This window comes from Danio rerio, chromosome 5, assembly GCF_049306965.1.
Source record: "Danio rerio strain Tuebingen ecotype United States chromosome 5, GRCz12tu, whole genome shotgun sequence".
In the NCBI taxonomy this organism is placed as follows: Eukaryota; Metazoa; Chordata; class Actinopteri; order Cypriniformes; family Danionidae; genus Danio; species Danio rerio.
The window spans coordinates 24,090,869-24,109,302 of NC_133180.1; the positions used below are offsets into that span (position 1 = coordinate 24,090,869).

The 18,434-nt window shown below is 35.9% G+C and overlaps 1 protein-coding gene across 8 annotated transcripts in view; it reads right to left on the reverse strand.

The window, feature by feature from the left end:
• The window catches only part of gria3a (glutamate receptor, ionotropic, AMPA 3a), a 76,862-nt gene extending 58,954 nt beyond the window's left edge, over window positions 1–17,908 (reverse strand). For 7 of the 8 annotated variants that reach the window (XR_012405728.1, XR_012405727.1, XM_005165096.5 and 4 more), the window contains exons 1-3: window positions 17,596–17,908; window positions 17,219–17,377; window positions 5,920–6,159 (exon numbers count right to left, since the gene is read on the reverse strand). Coding sequence is in view for 6 of the 8 variants with exons in the window: in XM_005165096.5 (XP_005165153.1) it covers window positions 5,920–6,159; window positions 17,219–17,377; window positions 17,596–17,683 (487 nt within the window). In the remaining 2 variants the exon portion in view is untranslated. 8 annotated transcript variants of the gene reach the window in all.
• Window positions 17,909–18,434: the final 526 nt, after the last annotated feature.

An 18,434-nucleotide genomic window follows, 5' to 3' on the forward strand; every position in this document is an offset into this window, starting at 1 on the left:
ACAACCTTTTTTCAGCACCCTCAATAAACATCTCTTAACCTTTCACAGATTTATTTATTTAATATTCTTTGAACACATTACAGACATTACAGAGAGTCTCTGCCAAATATTGCACCACTCAACTGAACACCAAACTCAACGTGTCACAGAGTTTATGTTAACCAGCAAGCCAAGTCTCGATCTCACGCAGACTTTTTTTAATCGTCACTGTTTAGCATATTTAACAGATGCAAGAGGCCTGTGGTGATGTAAAGCCATTTAAAGTTTGGCAGCACCAGCACAACTCCCTGCTGACTAAAGTGGATGATTTCAAGGGTGGAAACAGATTGAGAGAGTCTGCACTGTAACGTGATTTGAAAATGATTCAAGGCATTGTGTGCTTCAATGAAATTCAACTTTTAGATCAGAAGACTTCACGTGATCGACTTTGGAACAGCATTTTCATTGTGTTCCCTGTCTTAAAATTAGTTAGCATCATTGAAAGGTTTTATGTAAACATCACCTTCTTAGTTTTTGTAGGTTTTTAGTTTTTATAGATTTTTTGGGAACAAATAACCAGTGGGAACAAAACAAACAAACAAACAAAAAAATAATGATACCTACAGTTGAAGTCAGAATTATTGGCTCCCCTTTGATTTTTTTTTTCCTTTTTAAATATTTCCCAAATATTGTTTAACAGAGCAAGGAAATTTTCAAATGTCTGATAATATTTATTCTTCTGGAGAAAGTCATATTTGTTTTATTTCGGCTAGAATAAAAGCAGTTTTACATTTTTTTAAAAGCCATTTAAAGCCAATTATTAGCCCCTTCAAGCTATATTTATATACATAATAGTCCACAGAACAAACTATCATCATACATTAACTTGCTAGTTAAGCCTTTAAATGTCACTTTAAGCTGTAAAGAAGTGTCTTGAAAAATATCTAGTCAAATATTTTTTTTACTGTCATCATGGCAAAGATAAAATAAATCAGTTATTAGAGTTAATTAATTCAGGGGGGGCTAATAATTCTGCCCTCAACTGTATGTACATACTATACATACTGTATATACATCCAATTCACACATATCTATATACTTACATAAATGAAACTGTTAAATTAAGCTCATCAAGAAAATAAAAAATAAATAAAATAATTATAAAATAAAATATAATAAAAGGTTGCCAAACATATTCTCAGAATGATGCATAACCTCTAGAATTATGTAAATGTTCACTTATAGATAATTATATTGCCGTTGTGGAGAACGGCAGCCATTTACACCATTCCTTTTTAAACATCTTTAATTGTAATCAAAGTTCATGTGTCATTTCCCCAACTGATATCATTTTGAGCTATTCAGTTTTTATAGTTTTTATTGAATTAAATTACCTTAAATTGGTTGTTTAATGTTTAAATGATCATATTCCAATGGTGTTTTCAGATCAGTAGGCATCAATCCTCTTACAGAGTCACAAGAGCAACTGCTAATGGTGACTGTCTAGTGCTAAAGTGTAAGACTTCTTTTGGTCAATCTGTTTTCTTTGTTAAGTGAACCAAATTGTGGAATAATATGGAGTGTATAAGGCCCTAGATTAACTTCATAGTATGATTTAACAGTTAGCCTAAAATTTTAAAGTAATATAATTATTTTTAGTAGTGTACTTAAAAAGTGGTTAAAACAAAGCAGCAGTGTTTGCATAATAGTCTAATAGTCTACTATTAGTTTGTTTGATCATGCTGCCTTTGCTTTTGCCTCACAGTAATTTTATATAAAGAATTATAATGTTGTGTATATGTATCGATTTTATTGTCATTCTGTCAAGCCTCCTTTGGACAGGTGTTAAGAAGTAGCTAAAAGTCTGCTTAAACACTTAAACAAATGCATTTGTCCAGTGTAATTGTGATGTCCATGTCAAATAAATAAACAAATAAACAAATAAACAATTAAACAAACAAACAAACAAACAAACAAATAAATAAATAAATAAATAAATAAATAAATAAATAAATAAATAAATAAATAAATAAATAAATAAACTTTTGACACGCAATGCATTAAGTGGGGGACCAAACAAGTTCCATTGACTTGAAAGTTTCCCATCATCTGACATCACATTAGCATGGATTGGATGATAATATTAATAATAATAATAATAATAATAATAATAATAATACATTTTATTTGTATAGCACTTTTCCAACATACATGCAACTCAAAGGGCCTCACAAATAATAAATAAATAAAACCATGGGTCAAATTTAATAACACTGCAGCAATGCAAACCACTTTTTTGATGTTAAAATCCAGTAGCATTGTTTGCATTTACTAAACACATGCAGCAACTGAATATCGCTGAAAAGATGTGGATATGACTATTTTTGCCCCTAACCTTACTAGACATGCATCTGTAGGAGTTTACTGGTCAAACACAAATTTTATGAGAGGGGAGTATTTAAATGAGTCATGTAACCCAATTTACTGATGTTCCAGCCCCTTAAATCATGGCTATTTAAATAGCATGTCTTTAATGTTGTGCTTAAAAATGGCTGCAGTTGTTTTTGCTGGAGGAAGCACCACAGAGAACCAAGCACATGGTGTGAGAGAAATTTCTACCACATGTATAAATTAATTTAAAATGCTAGAGGGCATCGTCTGAACATACTGTTTGCCAAATATGTTGTTTTCAATTTGCTTTAGAAACTAAAAGATGACTTTGAACAAACAATCACATAATACCAGCAGGATCTTCGTTCCCTCAGACAGCGTGTGATCTGTTCTCCTTGTGACTGAACTGTTGAAGTCCCCAAGATATCAAAACAAGCCATATGATTTTGTTAGCTCACATGGTAAACATTTTATCTGTGCATGTCATTAAGAAAAAAAAAAGTTTGTCGTCCTAATCTTTTGAAATCTGAAAATGCACTTTGTTTTTTTTTTCAGTTAAATTGTCAGATTACGTACTGTATATCTTAGCAAATGGCCGTGGCTGACATATTTAACCATGTGGCTCCACCTATCAGTTTTGACAACAAACAGAAATGATGAGCAGGAGGAGTCTGTTAGGTTGTAATAACTCTCCCTAAACACTTTTCCCAATCTTTCTGAATGAAATGCCCACTTTACTACATCCATTTAGCTTGCAGTAGAAAAAAAGCCACACCCACTGTTTTCGCATTTATTATTCAGTTTTTCTAAAAACTGCATCACGATATAAAAAAACAACGGTCGCAGTTTCTGGTTCATGTGGATGTATACATGCTTTCATGTTGTTGACACTAAATTCTGACCCTACTATATGAATGGTACAGCAATAATTGAGACTCATCGGATTAGGCAACATTTTTCCAATCTTCTATTGTCTAATTTTGTTGAGCCTGTGCGAATTGTAGCCTCAATTTCCTGTTCTAAGCTGACAGGAGGGACACCCGATGTGGTTTTCTACTGCTGTAGCCTATCCGCCTCAAGGTTTGGACGTGTTGTGCATTCAGAGATGCTTTTCTGCAGCCTTTCAATCAGCTGGAACCAGTCTGGCCATTCTCCTCTGACCTCTAGCATCAACAAGGCATTTGTGCCCACAGAACTGCCGGTCACTAGATAATTTCTCTTTTTCGGAACATTCTCTGTCAACCTTAGTGATGGTTATGCGAGAAAATCCCAGTTGATCAGCAGTTTCTGAAATACTCAGACCAGCCCGTCTGACCGTTTGAACTGCAGCAGATCGCCTTGACCATGTCTACGTGCCTAAATGCATTGAGTTGCTGCCATGTGATTGGCTAATTAAAAATTCACGTTAACGAGCCGTTGGACAGGTGTACCTTATAAAGTGGCTGGTGAGTCATCATAAAAATTGATTATTGTCTTAGCACCCCACATATTTAACTCTTACCCTTGATAGAGAAAAAAATGATTGCATTATCCATGATCATAGTAGATCACCTGCACCTTAAGAGCATCGGCTCTGCACATTTGCCACTACGCTAATGTGTGTTGTACTTATTGCACAGATCCATAAATAAATGAGATTTGTAACTGTATTATGTGACTGTGCAAATTTGCCCTACTTAGAAAAATCTTACCCCATGTTTCTCTTTGTATTCAGAACCATGCCTGTAAGCACTCTCAGAGTAAACAAGCTAAGAAGAAAAGTGATTGTTAGCGAGGCGGCCATCAGGTGATAACCCTCTTTTTTAACCTCCGCGATTACACCAGTGTATGTATGTGCTCTCAATGTGTCCTCTAGAAGGAATCTGCAAACCAAAATCATATATATATATATATATATATATATATATATATATATATATATATATATATATATATATATATATATATAAAATAGAAGTTAAACAGATAACTAATATCAGGCAGTTTAGAATTGCATGTGTGTGTTGAAGGAGTCATTTCCTTCATATTCACATACATTGGTTAATGATTGCAAAATTTTCAACAACAAAATAGCATAAAATGAGCACTTGTGACCTGATCATAAGTGGTCAGCAGAGACACATTTCCATTTACACCCAGCGCTAAAACCTGTTTTAAATGTGTCTCCGGTGACCACTTTTGTATGGATTTCCTCTATAGATTCCCATTTATTTCATCACACTCTACTTCACTCTAAAAATGCACAGATAGTATCGACTTAACAAAAGCAGACTGCAAGCTTTGTATTAAAGGGACAAATTAAGCATTTGCAAATTCAATTATAATTTGTTTGTTTTGGTATATTGCAGCAAAGTTTGAATCAGCCATTGATTATGTTATAGGTCAGCATATGGAGAATATGATATTTTGTGGCTAATCAAAAGTATTCAACAAACCAAAGTGGCTACAAACCAAAAGAAAATTAGATGTCTACTGCATTCAGAAGCGGTCAAAAGTGAACAAGGTCATGATATTTTAGACCCAGTACACATCAGTAGTTAGCATTGATCAGTTGTGAAAGGATCAATATGAAAATATTGGAAACGCATAAGTGTAGGAAAACGCATAAGTGTAGCGGCCAGAGGGCTCAGTAGTTCACACTGTCGCCTCACAACAAGAAGATCACTGGTTTGAGTTCCGACTGGGCCAGTTGGTATTTCTGTGTGGAGTATACATGTTCTCCCTGTGTTAGTGTGGTTTTCACCCACAGTCCAAAAACATGCACTATAGGTGAATTGGATAAACTAAATTGGCCGTAGTGTATGAGTGTGTGTGTGTGTGTGTGCGCGTGTGTGTGTGTGTGTGCGTGTGTGTGTGTGTGTGAATGAGTGCATATTGGTGTTTTTTCAATAATGGTTTGCGGATTTGCGGAAAACTGATGACGTTTTAAGTTGTAAAAAAAAAATTGTGTTTCTGAAACAAATGAAGACAGCAGAAGTCAACGATTCATTTGCAATATATATATATATATATATATATATATATATATATATATATATATATATATATATATATATATATATATATATATATAGTTAACCTAATTTACCTAGTTAAGCCTTTAAAACTTGCCAAATTATCCTAACCTGCCTAGTTAACCTAATTTATCTAGTTAAGCCTTTAAATGTCACTTTAAGCTGTATAGAAGTGTCTTGAAAAATGTCTAGTAAAATACTTCTCTCATCATGGCAACGATAAAATAAATCGGTTATTAGAAATGGTTTATCAATACTATTATGTTTAGAAATGTTAGAAATGTGTTGAAAATATTTTCTATAAAAAAAAACAAAAATTAACAAAAAAAAATTACAGAAATTGGGAAAAAAAATAAAAAGGAGGGCTAATAATTTTGACTTCAACTGTATGTGTATATATATATATATATATATATATATATATATATATATATATATATATATATATATATATATATATATATATATATATATAAATATATGCATTTTTTTTTTTTGCCAAAGAGTATTCATGTTAGTGTGTGTTTGTACTCACCTCTATCAGTGTCATACAGGTAAACAAATTTCTCCCATTTATAATGGGCCAGCAAGCTGAGCAGCGCCCCTCGGAGGCTCGGCCTCATCTGCAGGACAAACTGCACATCTGTGTCCGTGGGAAATGATGGCGTGATGAAAGAGGTGTGCAGGGCGCCACAGAACGATGTTAATGTATTCATTGACCTCCTGTCGTAGAATCCAAAGATTGCGTACACACCCCTGGAGAACTGAGAACAGACTGCCAAACCAAGAGAGAGACAGAAGCAGAGTCAGTGCATCTTAAAATAAACAAGCATCAGGCACACATAAGCATTTTGTACTGTGATGAATAATTGCATGGACTCCTATATTTCGGTGTTTTTAAAACAATCCGCACAGACAAGAGGAGCCTGCTAGCTGAAATAGAAAGGTTATGACATCATCACTGATGTCACAGACAGCATGTATTGCAACATGACCCAAATTCATCCGAAATCCAAAGGTCTTCTTTATTTATTAATTTATTCATCTGAAACGGCCTAAATGCAGCTGTCATTCAATCATTTCAAAATAAACCGCAAATGTTTTCTAAAGCACACAGCAAAGCCGACAGCAGACAGATTGAGTTTGCTGACATCTCCACAGCCGTACACTATATGAATGAATGCCCAGAAAAATCAGCGTTAAGCATAACTTCAGCTGTGGTGCTGTCTGGGTAATTTCATATTTGCAACCTTATGTTATGCTGAGGGAGGACATTTGTACTATTTGTCTGTTTTCTTGAATTATTGTTGCCTTACACAAACACCTGCCCCATGAAAACCAAGAGAGAATAGGAGAGAGTGTAGCGGGAGATCTGTAGAGGTTACTCGGATTTTAGGAAAAGAAACAAAATGGGGCAAATGTTCCTACATGTGTCCAGGACAGACACACATACAGAGCAAAAATAATTAAATAATGGAAGAATTATATGGCATGCGGACGTGAGAGAGAAAAGGGGGAAAACGCAAGCAAATGTCACATTACTCATAGAGCCCAGAGGTTAAAAATCATAACACACACACACACACACACACACACACACACACACTCACACGCACACAATCTACAAAAAAAAAAAAAAACACAGATATAAACTCTGCCAGCAAGACAAACACATTAGTGCACGTTTGAGAGCTTCAGCAGGACTAAGAAAACACTATAGCACCTAATTTGCAAATACTGTAAAAGTGTTCATATTGATAATCATTTTTGAACGAGCTTGATTTAAAATGTGTGCGTTTTTAATGAGAATTTGAATCAACTAAAATAAATCATGACAGCTGCCACTGCTCTCCTGCGCACTTCAGGCTCCAGTCCAGGTGGTGAAATCTCTGCAGAGGAGACTAGTCCGTGACTGGTGCCCACCTGAAATGTTTTACTTTTAAAGTGACTTCGATGTTGGCTTATTTTTAAGTAAAACTAAGCAAGCACTTGATCAGTGAGTGAGGATATTTTACACAAGCATTATTCAGACTATCCACCTTTGACTGCCTCTCTAACAAATGGTTGACCATGTTTTAACTGTTTTAAATCGTGACTGTTAAAGCCATTTAAAGAATGACTGTTTTACATAATGGTTTACACACACAGCATTGTTGGATTTAAAAAAATAAATCAAACATAATCCTGTTGCACTACTATACTTGATTTTGGTTTTATTGAATAATAAAAAATAAAAAAAACAAGAAAGCATGTTAAATGAGAATCCGAAATATTTTTTGGCATACTTCACAAATAAAGATGATTAAGTATTCATATTCATTTTTTTATTTTTTTAGATTTATGTTTCATTTTGATTTTATTTTTTAAATTTTAATAAATTGGTCTTACAATTCATATTTTCTGCGTTCATAGTATGTTTTAATTCTTGAACTTTTACTATAAACTGACATATCAACTATTTGGTAGAGGTTGATTTTTTTTAGAAATTGTGGAATGTGTAGAAAAAAAAATCCATTGCGTGTGTTAACTGGTAACATTAGGAGTTAAGTAATGCAAGCCAAACATTTTTTCGTAATGAGGTAGTTAAAAGGTTAACACTTCCGGTATACATTACTCAAATATTATGGTAAATAAAATAATAATAAAATGTATTAAAATGCTATGTTTACCACACTGTAAAAACTGCAGGGCTTCACACAATTCAATCATGTTGTCCTAACACAAACCAATTAACAATTAAGTGGATTAAACATAAAACAATTACGAATTATGAAAAAAATTGAAATCTCATGAATTGTGTTGTTTCAGCTCGTTATAAATAACGCTTTTTAACAAGCAGCAAAAATCTTTTTTTTTTATTGTGTAGCTTATGAATTAATTGTGATGGACAGTAAAACTTAAGTAAAAAAGGCGCACTCTTGCAAGTTCATATTTAAGAAAGACTCCACTTTTTTGGCCAATAGACTGCAGCTGGATTATTGATATTATGCAGCGCCTGAAAATATTTCCCAGCTAGTTAAATAGGTACACTCAAAAAAATACCTCATTGAATGAACTCGGTTTAATTGAGGGCAGCATTACCATCCAATAAATTTGTTTAGCACCAACTAAAAAAAAAAGGTAAAATTACAAAGTTAAATGCAATTGAGTTGGTCCAACATGATTTTATCAAATAAAAGTTGAAATACATTTGTATTTTTCTATTTTTATGTAACAGACTCAAAGGTCTGATAATATCATGCATGTCTATTATGTGTCACACATTTCAAAGAGCCATTTTAAGCATATTTCATGAGATGCATGTACAGTTGATTGAGACTGATCTCAGAACTAATATTAGGACATTTATTGCTCACTGAGCAAAGCAACAAACAGCATTTTTGCTCATTAAGCTGCCGACAGCCAAAGCATGCTACTTCTGCAAGGTTGTAATCTCAAAACTCAAAGCAATACATGAAACTCTTCTAAATTTTCAAACTAAAATGATGATTAAACTCTAACAAGTATTTCTATTAACGTTAAAAACCCAAGATTACTTTTATTGTCAACATTTCCCACTCTTAATTCAATCCCACACAAAGCAAACTGCCAACTACAAATCCCCTAACCAGGTAGTTGGACCAACACAATTCCGTGATGTTGTCCCAACACAAAACCCTTAAATTAACTTAATAGTTTACAAATTTAAGTAAACTAAAAATAAAACAAATAAATAAGCCAAAGAAATTACAAGAATTGTGTTGTATCCGCTCATTTTAAAAAGGTAGTTTGAACAAGCAGCAGTAATCATTTTTTGAGTGTAACAAAGCTGCATGATACTATTGTGTCTTTTGCATTCATGATACGGCAGCAAAGTTCCTTGAATATTACGCCGGAATGAGATTATAGTTCTTAATCATATCGGGCTCGAAAACAGCACCTTTTAATTTTCCCCTCATTGGTCTCAGTACACAATGTAACTACAGAAGAGTCAAGCTTTAAAAAGGAAAATTATCAAAACTCTTTTTTTTTTTTTTTTTTTTTTTTACATTTTTTGAGTAAGATGCTGGGACGACAAGATGGCTCAGTGGGTAGTGCTCTCGCCTCACAGCAAAAAGGTCACTGGTTTAAGCCTTGGCTGGGTCAGTTGGCATTTATGTGTAGAGTTTGCACCCGTGTTTATGTGGGTTTCTTCCGGGTGCTCCGGTTTCCTCCACAAGTCCAAATACATGAAGTGGATCAGCTATTGTCCATAGTGTATTTGTTTGAATGAGAATGCATAAGTGTTTCCCAGTGATGGGTTGCAGCTGAAAGGGCATCCACTGCATAAAACATATGCTGGGTAAGTTGGTGGTTCATTCCGCTGAGGTGATCTCTTATTAATAAAGGGACTTAGCCGAAAATGAATGAATGAATGAATGAATGAATGAATGAATGAATGAATGAGAATGAGTAAGATGCTAATGGTCTAATCTGATTCAATGATTAATTCTTGGCTAAGCTAAACATGCTCTCACTAGACTTGGGGATCGGCTGAATGGATTTAAAAGTGGTCAAATTCAACTGGGGACTTGTGAAATGAGCGTATTTCCACACACAAAAAAAGAAAAGTGTTCCTTTAAATAAATTTTTAAGAAACAGAAAAGGAACAAAGGTTGTAATCGCACACACAGAAACCCATCACAGAGATCCGTCAGGAAAAGCCCCTCACTTCATTACTCTGTGTGTTCATGCAGGGGATTTCTTTTTTTGTGCGCAGCAGCCCTTTGCTAGAGATAAGGTAAACTGTGCTGCAGACAACACTAGCGAATCCATGATTCATTATAGGATATCAACTTAATTTTATGAAGCTACCACATTTATATTTTCCAATTCAACGGTCACAACTGAAAGCTAATCTCAGAAATAACTTGCATCCATCAGGCAGGCAATTAAGCAAAGCATTAATTAATAACTGAATTCAGATTGATTAAAGTTTCTTTGTATTGTGCGTTTGATGACAGTGTATCTATGATATGACAAAAAAAAATGACAACGAATGTTTTTATGTTACATTAACTTATTTAAAAGTCAATCATGTTTCAGTTAAACTTTTTTAGCTATACAAGAGTAACTTAATATAGTTAGTTAGTCTGACTGATGTAAGTTGAAATGATTAGAAAAGTTAAGATGATGCAAAGGATATGCAGCTAGAATCCTTTTTTACAGTCAAAACATCATTTCAAAGCAGCTTTGCAGAAAGAAAGCACGATTCTTTGTTTACAGTTAAGAGTAATATGAGGCTCTAACTGTGCTAACGTGATCTCAATATTTCATAAATGCAAAGTTCTGGAATGAAAGAATTCTGCAGGTACGATGTTATTCAAGCAAGATGAACAAGATTAAACCAACGATTACATTCTGTGTTAACAAATAAATGAAAGTAATGGAGCAATAGCTGAATGAGTGAGCAGGACACTAGGATTGTTCTGTACTGATTTAAGAGCTTCTGGCTGTGCACATCGATGGCGTTTATGTCTGGGTCTAGTTGAGGCCGGTGAGTCAAGTCCGACTCTGGTCTAATTTTAATCAGGTCTCTTTAGAGTTGGATTTTTACACTCCAAAAAATCATTTATGCATGTTGTGCATAATCATGAGGTGATTCGGGTCTGCTACTGTTAACACCAGAGAACACCTCTACATTCCTCTTCCAACAGTGCTTTTAAAATATTGTGCTAATTTGACCATAGTAGATCTCACCTATAATCAATGTTGCATGTACAATCATTAAAATACTTATCCACTGAAAAATTAAAGGGGTTATTACTCATGTTTAGTTTTTTTCATTAGGTACTTGATTAGGTAATGTATTTGTCATAAATATTGTAAATACATTAAACAGTTCTGTATAAATAAGTACAAACCAGCAGAAATTAAATACTTTTGTTACACAACAAATACCTTTTCCCAGACTAATTCTGTTATTTTTAACTAAAGAATGTTTAAAATCCCTAAGTATTAAATTTTAAAAATGCTAATAGGCCATGTTCGACTCGAATATAAAGATTTAAAAGAATTTAATTTACATGTTCAAGAATTATAGTTATAAATCTGACTGTTATGTTGCACACCAGCTTATTAACATGCAAGCCCCAGGCATGTAATCTCAATTTCTAGCAAGATTACAATAATGATCATTTTCTCTTTATGTATGTGGGTGTATGTGTGGATTACAAATTTATTCACCACCACCCTGAGGAGGCATAAGGTCTGCTTAAATGTACATCACCATATGTGTGTGTGTATGTGTGTGAGTGTCCGAAAGAGAGAGAAAGAGAGGAGGATGTGTGTGTGTGAGAGAGAGAGAGAGAGAGAGAGAGAGAGGATGTGTGAGAAAGAGAGAGAGAGAGAGAGAGAGTAAGCACTGAGATGAGCTGTGTTGCATCAGAGCATGAGCTCATTAATATTCACAAACTGTTCCAAATATGGTCAAATGTGAGCTTTTAATTCAACGTTTTCCGAAGTAACTTACCCAACACTGCCCATAATGTACTATTGTATGAATGCAAAATATGGCAAAACAAGTTAGATACTATTACAGTTCCCTGGGGAGAATTCTGAGTTTACTGTGTGGAAGTAAAAACACAGCGTCTATTCACCAACTGGATATTCTTGAAACGTGTCTAAAAAATAATTTAAATCTTACATGCTATTTCTACACAAAAAATAACTGCGTCTATGTTGTAGTGCGAGTGTGGATTTAAGGCGGTCCTGTCCCGTTCTCTTTCTATATTGATTGGGCCTCAGTGGAAAGCAGCTCTCACCATGACAGAACAAACGATCACTGCAGTTCAGAGAAACTAGCTTTTTACTCTCTCTTTTAGTCCTTAAGGCTGACGTGTTTCTATTTTTGCTACAATAGTTTTTTTCTATCTCAGCTTAAAATAGTCTCATGTCTGAATAAGCCCTTTTCTACGCTGAGTTTCATGAAAAGTGTAAACACTGTGGCTCAATCAAAGCACTGCTCAGCTTGTGAAAGCAGCCTCACACAGCAACACTTCCTCTGGATGATTTGATTTTTTTATGGTGGAAATGTTTATTTTTTCTGACCAGTTATAAAATGGGGAACAATTTGAGAATCCAGTTCAGCGACAAATATAGCTATGCAATATAGCAGTGGCCATTTTGCATTGCATTCCCCACTTGCTAAAAATAAAAAATAATAATAGTAATGACAAATGCACTGAAAAAATTATTCATTGGATTTACTTTCTTTTTGAAGGTAAGCAGTTTCAAACTATTCATATGGGCTGAATTTAAATAAAAAAAAATATATTTTTGTAATTTTAATCTTAATTAGTTTGTTTTAATTCAGCCCATGTATATTGTTTACAACAACTTACCCTAAAAAAAACTGTAGTAAATCCAATGAAGCAGTTTTTTTTTCAATTAATTTAGATATAGAATCAACAATTCAGAGTTGACTAGTCACAGGGTAACAAACTTGGTCAACAAATATTATTAGTCTGAAACAATGTATTGTATAAGAAATAATAAATGTAAATAAATCTGTAAAACAACAGAAAACTCAACCATTGTAAAAACAAACAAAAAATACCATAAAATTTACGGTAAAGAAACTGCAGCTGCCATTAGCCAGTATTTTGCCGTTCAAAATACTGTATAAACCATATAAGGTCTGTACTATATTATACCAAACTAGTATTCTCATATATTTCAGTCATTTATAGTGCAAATATGCCAGTGATTTGAAATATATAGCATTAGCAGTGGTACCTTTGCAGCACAAATAAAAACACAACCAAAAGCATGTGAGATGATCAAGTCATATGATGAACCAAAGCCCAAGCACAAGCATTCTAATGAATAAATGTCATCAGCATTTTTTGTAGAATAATTTGCATGAACATCCAATGCACACAGTAAAAAATACTGGGTTCCACACAATCAATATGTGTTGGACAAAGGAATTAAGTTAACTTATTTGTTTTTACAAATTTAAGTGGATTGAGCATAAAATTAAGTTGTCCACCCTCAAAAAGATCAAGAATTGTGCCTTTTCAGTTCATTTCAAATAAACAGTTTAAACAACAGCAAACATCATTTTTGAGTGCAAAATATATTTTAAAATACTAAAAAATGTCTATAAACTTCCCAACATCAACATAAATGAAACATTAATGACAATTTTTGAGTTACTTCATGTTTTAAGAGTTGAAAAAAATGTCTGTGAACTCGTGGAGTTTTTGTTTATTTTGTACAATGTATCAATTCCCCACCACTGTCAGTTCACTGTCAGTTCTACACGATGAAGGATTTTTTTTGAGGGAAATAGTACAGAATCTTGGGGGTGTTGAAATACTCTGTTGCGTAAAAACTTGCTGGATAAGTTGGCGGTTCATTCCGCTGTGGCGACTCCATATTAATAAAGGGACTAATTAGACAAGAAAATGAATGAATGAATGAATGAATGAATGAGTAATTCCCCACCACTGTCCGTTTCTGTTACATGGTGAAGTATTTTTAGGGAGAAATAAAATCTAAAGTGGTGTTGAAAGACTCAATCTGTTTGATCAGTGTACTAAATCAATCTGAACATAATCTTTGATAAAAATGAGATTATCCATTCATCTATAACAGGGGTGGGCAAACTCAGCCCTGGAGGGCCGGTGTCCTGCATAGTTTAGCTCTGACTCTAATCAAAAACACCTGAACATGCCAATCAGTGTCTTCAAGATCACCAGAAATCTATGAGCAGGTGTGTTTGATTAGAGTTGGAGCTAAACTGCGCAGGACACCAGCCCTCCAGGACCAAGTTTGCCCAGCACTGATCCATAATATTGCTTTTTTGAATTACACTTGTCCACATTCAAATGTTGATTTAAAAAGGCTGCCTAGAGATACGTACTATTACTCTATTTTTGGGTTTAAAAGCTAAGGCTCTGTTCTTACTTTCCGTACAACCATACATTTTGGGGCCAAGAAATTTTAAATAAGTAGTTTGAACAAATAGCAAATGTCATTTTTGAGTGCAATACACATTTTAAAATACTAAAAATGTCTAAAAACTTCCCAACATCAACATAAAAGGAACATTAATGACTTGTTACTTCCTGTTTTAGGGGGAATAGTACAGAATCGTACGGGGTGTTGCAAGACTTAATCTGTTGTGAATCAATCTGAATATAGTCTTTGATCAAAATCTGCTTATCTATTTGTCTGTTTTTTTAATTAAACTCGTCCACATTCAAGCGTTCATCAAAAACGCAGCCTAGAGATAGATGCCATTATATATTTTTTTCGGTTTAAAGCTAAGGTTCTGTTCTTTCTTTTCACACAACCACAATTTTTGGAGCCAAGAAAATAATGAGACATGTTGGTACCGGGACAGGGATTCGCTTGAAGGAGGATTCCATCTATTGATCATTGACACACATCGAACTCTTACCTTACAAAATAATTCACTTGCACTTCACCATCTATGTTTTTAAGAAGAATCCTTATGCAATCATTCGTATGCAACCTGCAGCTTATGGAGACTCTTTTTTTTTATTATACCACAAAGGAGTTGTGTATAAAAAAACGCAATAACCATAACCATAACCTGCTGTTCAATTGCAAAAATACCTTTTTTAGACCATCACCATACAAAATATGATAGAAAGTGATGTTAATTACAATTTATAGGTATAATTTATACTTTAGGTAATTATTTGGGGGGCCTCGGATTTCCTGGCACCATAAGCAACCGCTTATCTCGCTTATTGTTTAAATCGGCACCTGATCATTGACTGAATGGAGATTGTGTGAATTTGAACTAGCACTAAACAGTCAAAAATAGGCAAAGAAAATGAGGACAACATGACTGGAGAAGTGGGATATATTTCACTAGAAAGAAGTCTGTCCTTTGTCTGGAAAACAGAGAATAAAAGAGTTTAAACTATTTGAAATACACCTCAGAAATGTATTATTCGATGAGATCAATACTCTCTATTTTATAAACAGGAAGGGGAATAAAAAAAAGAGTTTCCACTTTTTAGATTTCTGCTTGGTGACACAACAGTGGCACAGAAATTACACAGCGAAGGTAATGATTACGTGTCTCTTTGTGTGTGTTTTTCTCTCCTTCATTTGTTCTTCTAACTGAGCAGGCAGGTTACATCTGCTTACTTCTTTTCTGCCCTTCTTTTCATCTGTCTCTCGAACGCTCCAGGGAGCAATAAAGAAAAAAACGATGAGAAGACAGAAAAGAGGGGGAGAGAGAGCGAGAGCAAAAGAGTGAGTGAAAAATAACCTGTTTACAGACCCTGTGACCCCTACAGTTTTCCTCTCCGTTACGCAGATTGCCTCAATTAAAACAGCAGGGTCACCGCATACGTAAGCTGTCAAAACCTTTTCCACAGGAACCGTTTGATGCACAACTCGCACTCGCATCGCTGTGAGCGATTGAACGGAGCTAAAACCGGCTCACCTGACTGTAAAAAAGAAGCACTGCATGCAAAAGTGAATGTGCCGTGATTCAAAGACTTCTCCTGAGAGCAAAAAAATAAGTGTCTGTCTCCATTTATGAAGCGTTCACGCATCACTGTTAAAGCACTTTGTCCTTCCTGTCATGTTATTCCTGGATATGCGCTTTGAGAGCCTCCTCGCAGAGTTTACTCATTAAACTTTAAAATCACCTTCGCAGTCGGAGAGGTTATGGGCATATGTCTCCACGCTTTTTATTTATATTTTTTAAAAGCCCAGTGCTTTCTGTCTGATGGGCCAACTAGATGCCTGGAGCATCGAGCCTGTGTGTGTGTGTTAATGCAGTGAAGAAAGATCAATGACTGCAGCAATAACACCATGATAAGCCAGGAAAGCCAAAGCTCACAAACACTGTCTCTCACACAGACACGCTCAGATGAGCAGCCAGGCCAGTCAGAGACACAAAATGATAATGACAGCAGCTGTAAACAGGCATTTTATAATGATGGTAAAGCTTTCTCACTCACTCACACACACAGAGAGCAGGGCACTAACCCTTGCACTGGTTTGGGGATGTGTGCAAATGTCAGCCTGCACTCATCATCATCACTCTCTCCCTCTCTCTCAGTCATTCTCCCTTTATCTCTCCATTATAAAGACCTGAGGCTTGTGCCACAGAAGACTTTTTCACATTTTCTTCTCTCCATTTCCTTCTTTTGCCAACTTATCCCGTCTTTTTTCCGCACTCATTCTCAGTTTTCTTCTTGAAATTTCCTCTAAACTTCCTGATGCAAATCAAATATGACATTTTGAGACACATAAACTACTACAAATAAAAATGTAATTGATTAATTCACTGGACGGATTGATGAAAGAGAAATCAGAGCATGCGTCTGTTACAGTTGCGTGTGTAGGCAGCACTTCACATCGATGCCTTTTGGTGCCCTGGACCAGACAATATTTATGGAACAAACTGTCAAATTTTAAAGTGCAAAACAGATCTTATTAAAAAATAGCGTGAGTGAGCAGAGGAATGATAGAAAGTGTAAGGGCATTATTGCACAAGCTCACTTTACTAGACTTCCACCCAATTGGATTTTCTTAACACCTACATTGTGAACATGATCAAGGTCTTGTGACTCACTGCTCGAACGCTTTCGGTGTGTTTTAAAAATTAGAATCCGAGGGTTGTCTCCTGCCTCCTCACAATATGTCCCTAACAAGTTGCAAATCAAACCCACGTCTTTGGTGAGAATAAAAAGCTTTTCTTTTCAATACCGCAATGAGTCTTCAAGCAATATAGAGACTGTGGTGAGATTTGTTTTATTTTTGATGGTGGTGGTGGTATTTTTTTGAGTGTGGGGGAAAGATAAAGAGCAGAAACTCACAGGCGTGCGTGACTGAGAAGCTATTGGACGACTCCAGATTGTCCACGTTGTAATTGAGATGGAAAGGTTTCTCAGTGATGTTCTGATTGGTGTTGTAGAGCTGAACGGCGAAGCGGAACGCGCTGTGCTCCTGGACCGTGGAGCGCATGAACAGACCACCTGCATGCGAGATCAGAGGGGTTAAGAACATACACTTCACTTCAGACTTGTTCGAGTGAAGGACAGCAGTAGTAGTGCTAACAATCACACAATTCACACTCTGTTTGGCGCAAACTTCAATTCTCTGTGGGTGATGCAGCAGGTAGATGAGAATCTCAGCGCGCGCGTCCTGAAGACATGTTTAATGTTTTTGATCAATAGATAATCAAATCACTCACCGATATTGATCTGGTTTGGAAAGCCAGCCTGGGTTTGCAGCACCAGCCACGGCAGGAGCAGGACGCTCGCGTGCGCTCGCCGCCGCATTTTTTCTCCGACCTCTAGTATTCTTCAGCTCACGCGCAACATCCAGCCCGGGCGCGAGGGCGACGACAAAATCCGCCAGATGTGGACCGACTCCCTCACGCGATCCCGGAGAGGCGCATTCGGGCTTCAGGACGAACGCCGAGTAGGTGCAAACAAGCGCGAGGGCTTCTCAATTCAGGACGGCGCTGCGGATCATCCAATCGGACCGCTGATCAAACTTGATGTGACGTGAAATTACAACAGCACCCGCGTACGCGCGAACGCACGCGCGCAACCCGCCACTGCGGACCCGCGTGCGCAGTCCGCACACAGCTTAAAAAAAGCGGCACGCGACCCTGGGAAACGTCCACTTTAAAGCCGTCGTTCAAAGCATCAAAATCCAGCTCCAATCCCCGGGTGTATTCGTGCGCTCGGACAGTGGCAGATTGACGTAAAAATTAAAAAAGTTCACGTTAAGAGCCCACAGGTCCCGACCATTACCAGCCCGCATCCGCGCTCTAGACTCATTGCAAAAGCACAGAGAGGTTTAGATGTGCGAGTACGTGAGGTGAATCGATTCTCTGAGAATTTCTAACATAATATAAATATTTTATGTCGGATAGAGGTGATCTCTGCAGGCTGAAAACTTAAGGTCTCTAAACAAACACACTGCACTGCGTGTGTGTCTGTGTAAACAATTGTTTTTTTTTCCACACAAAATTCTTGACATTCCTCTTATGCGTTTTGCTCATCTTTTCAAGCCTCTGGTGTG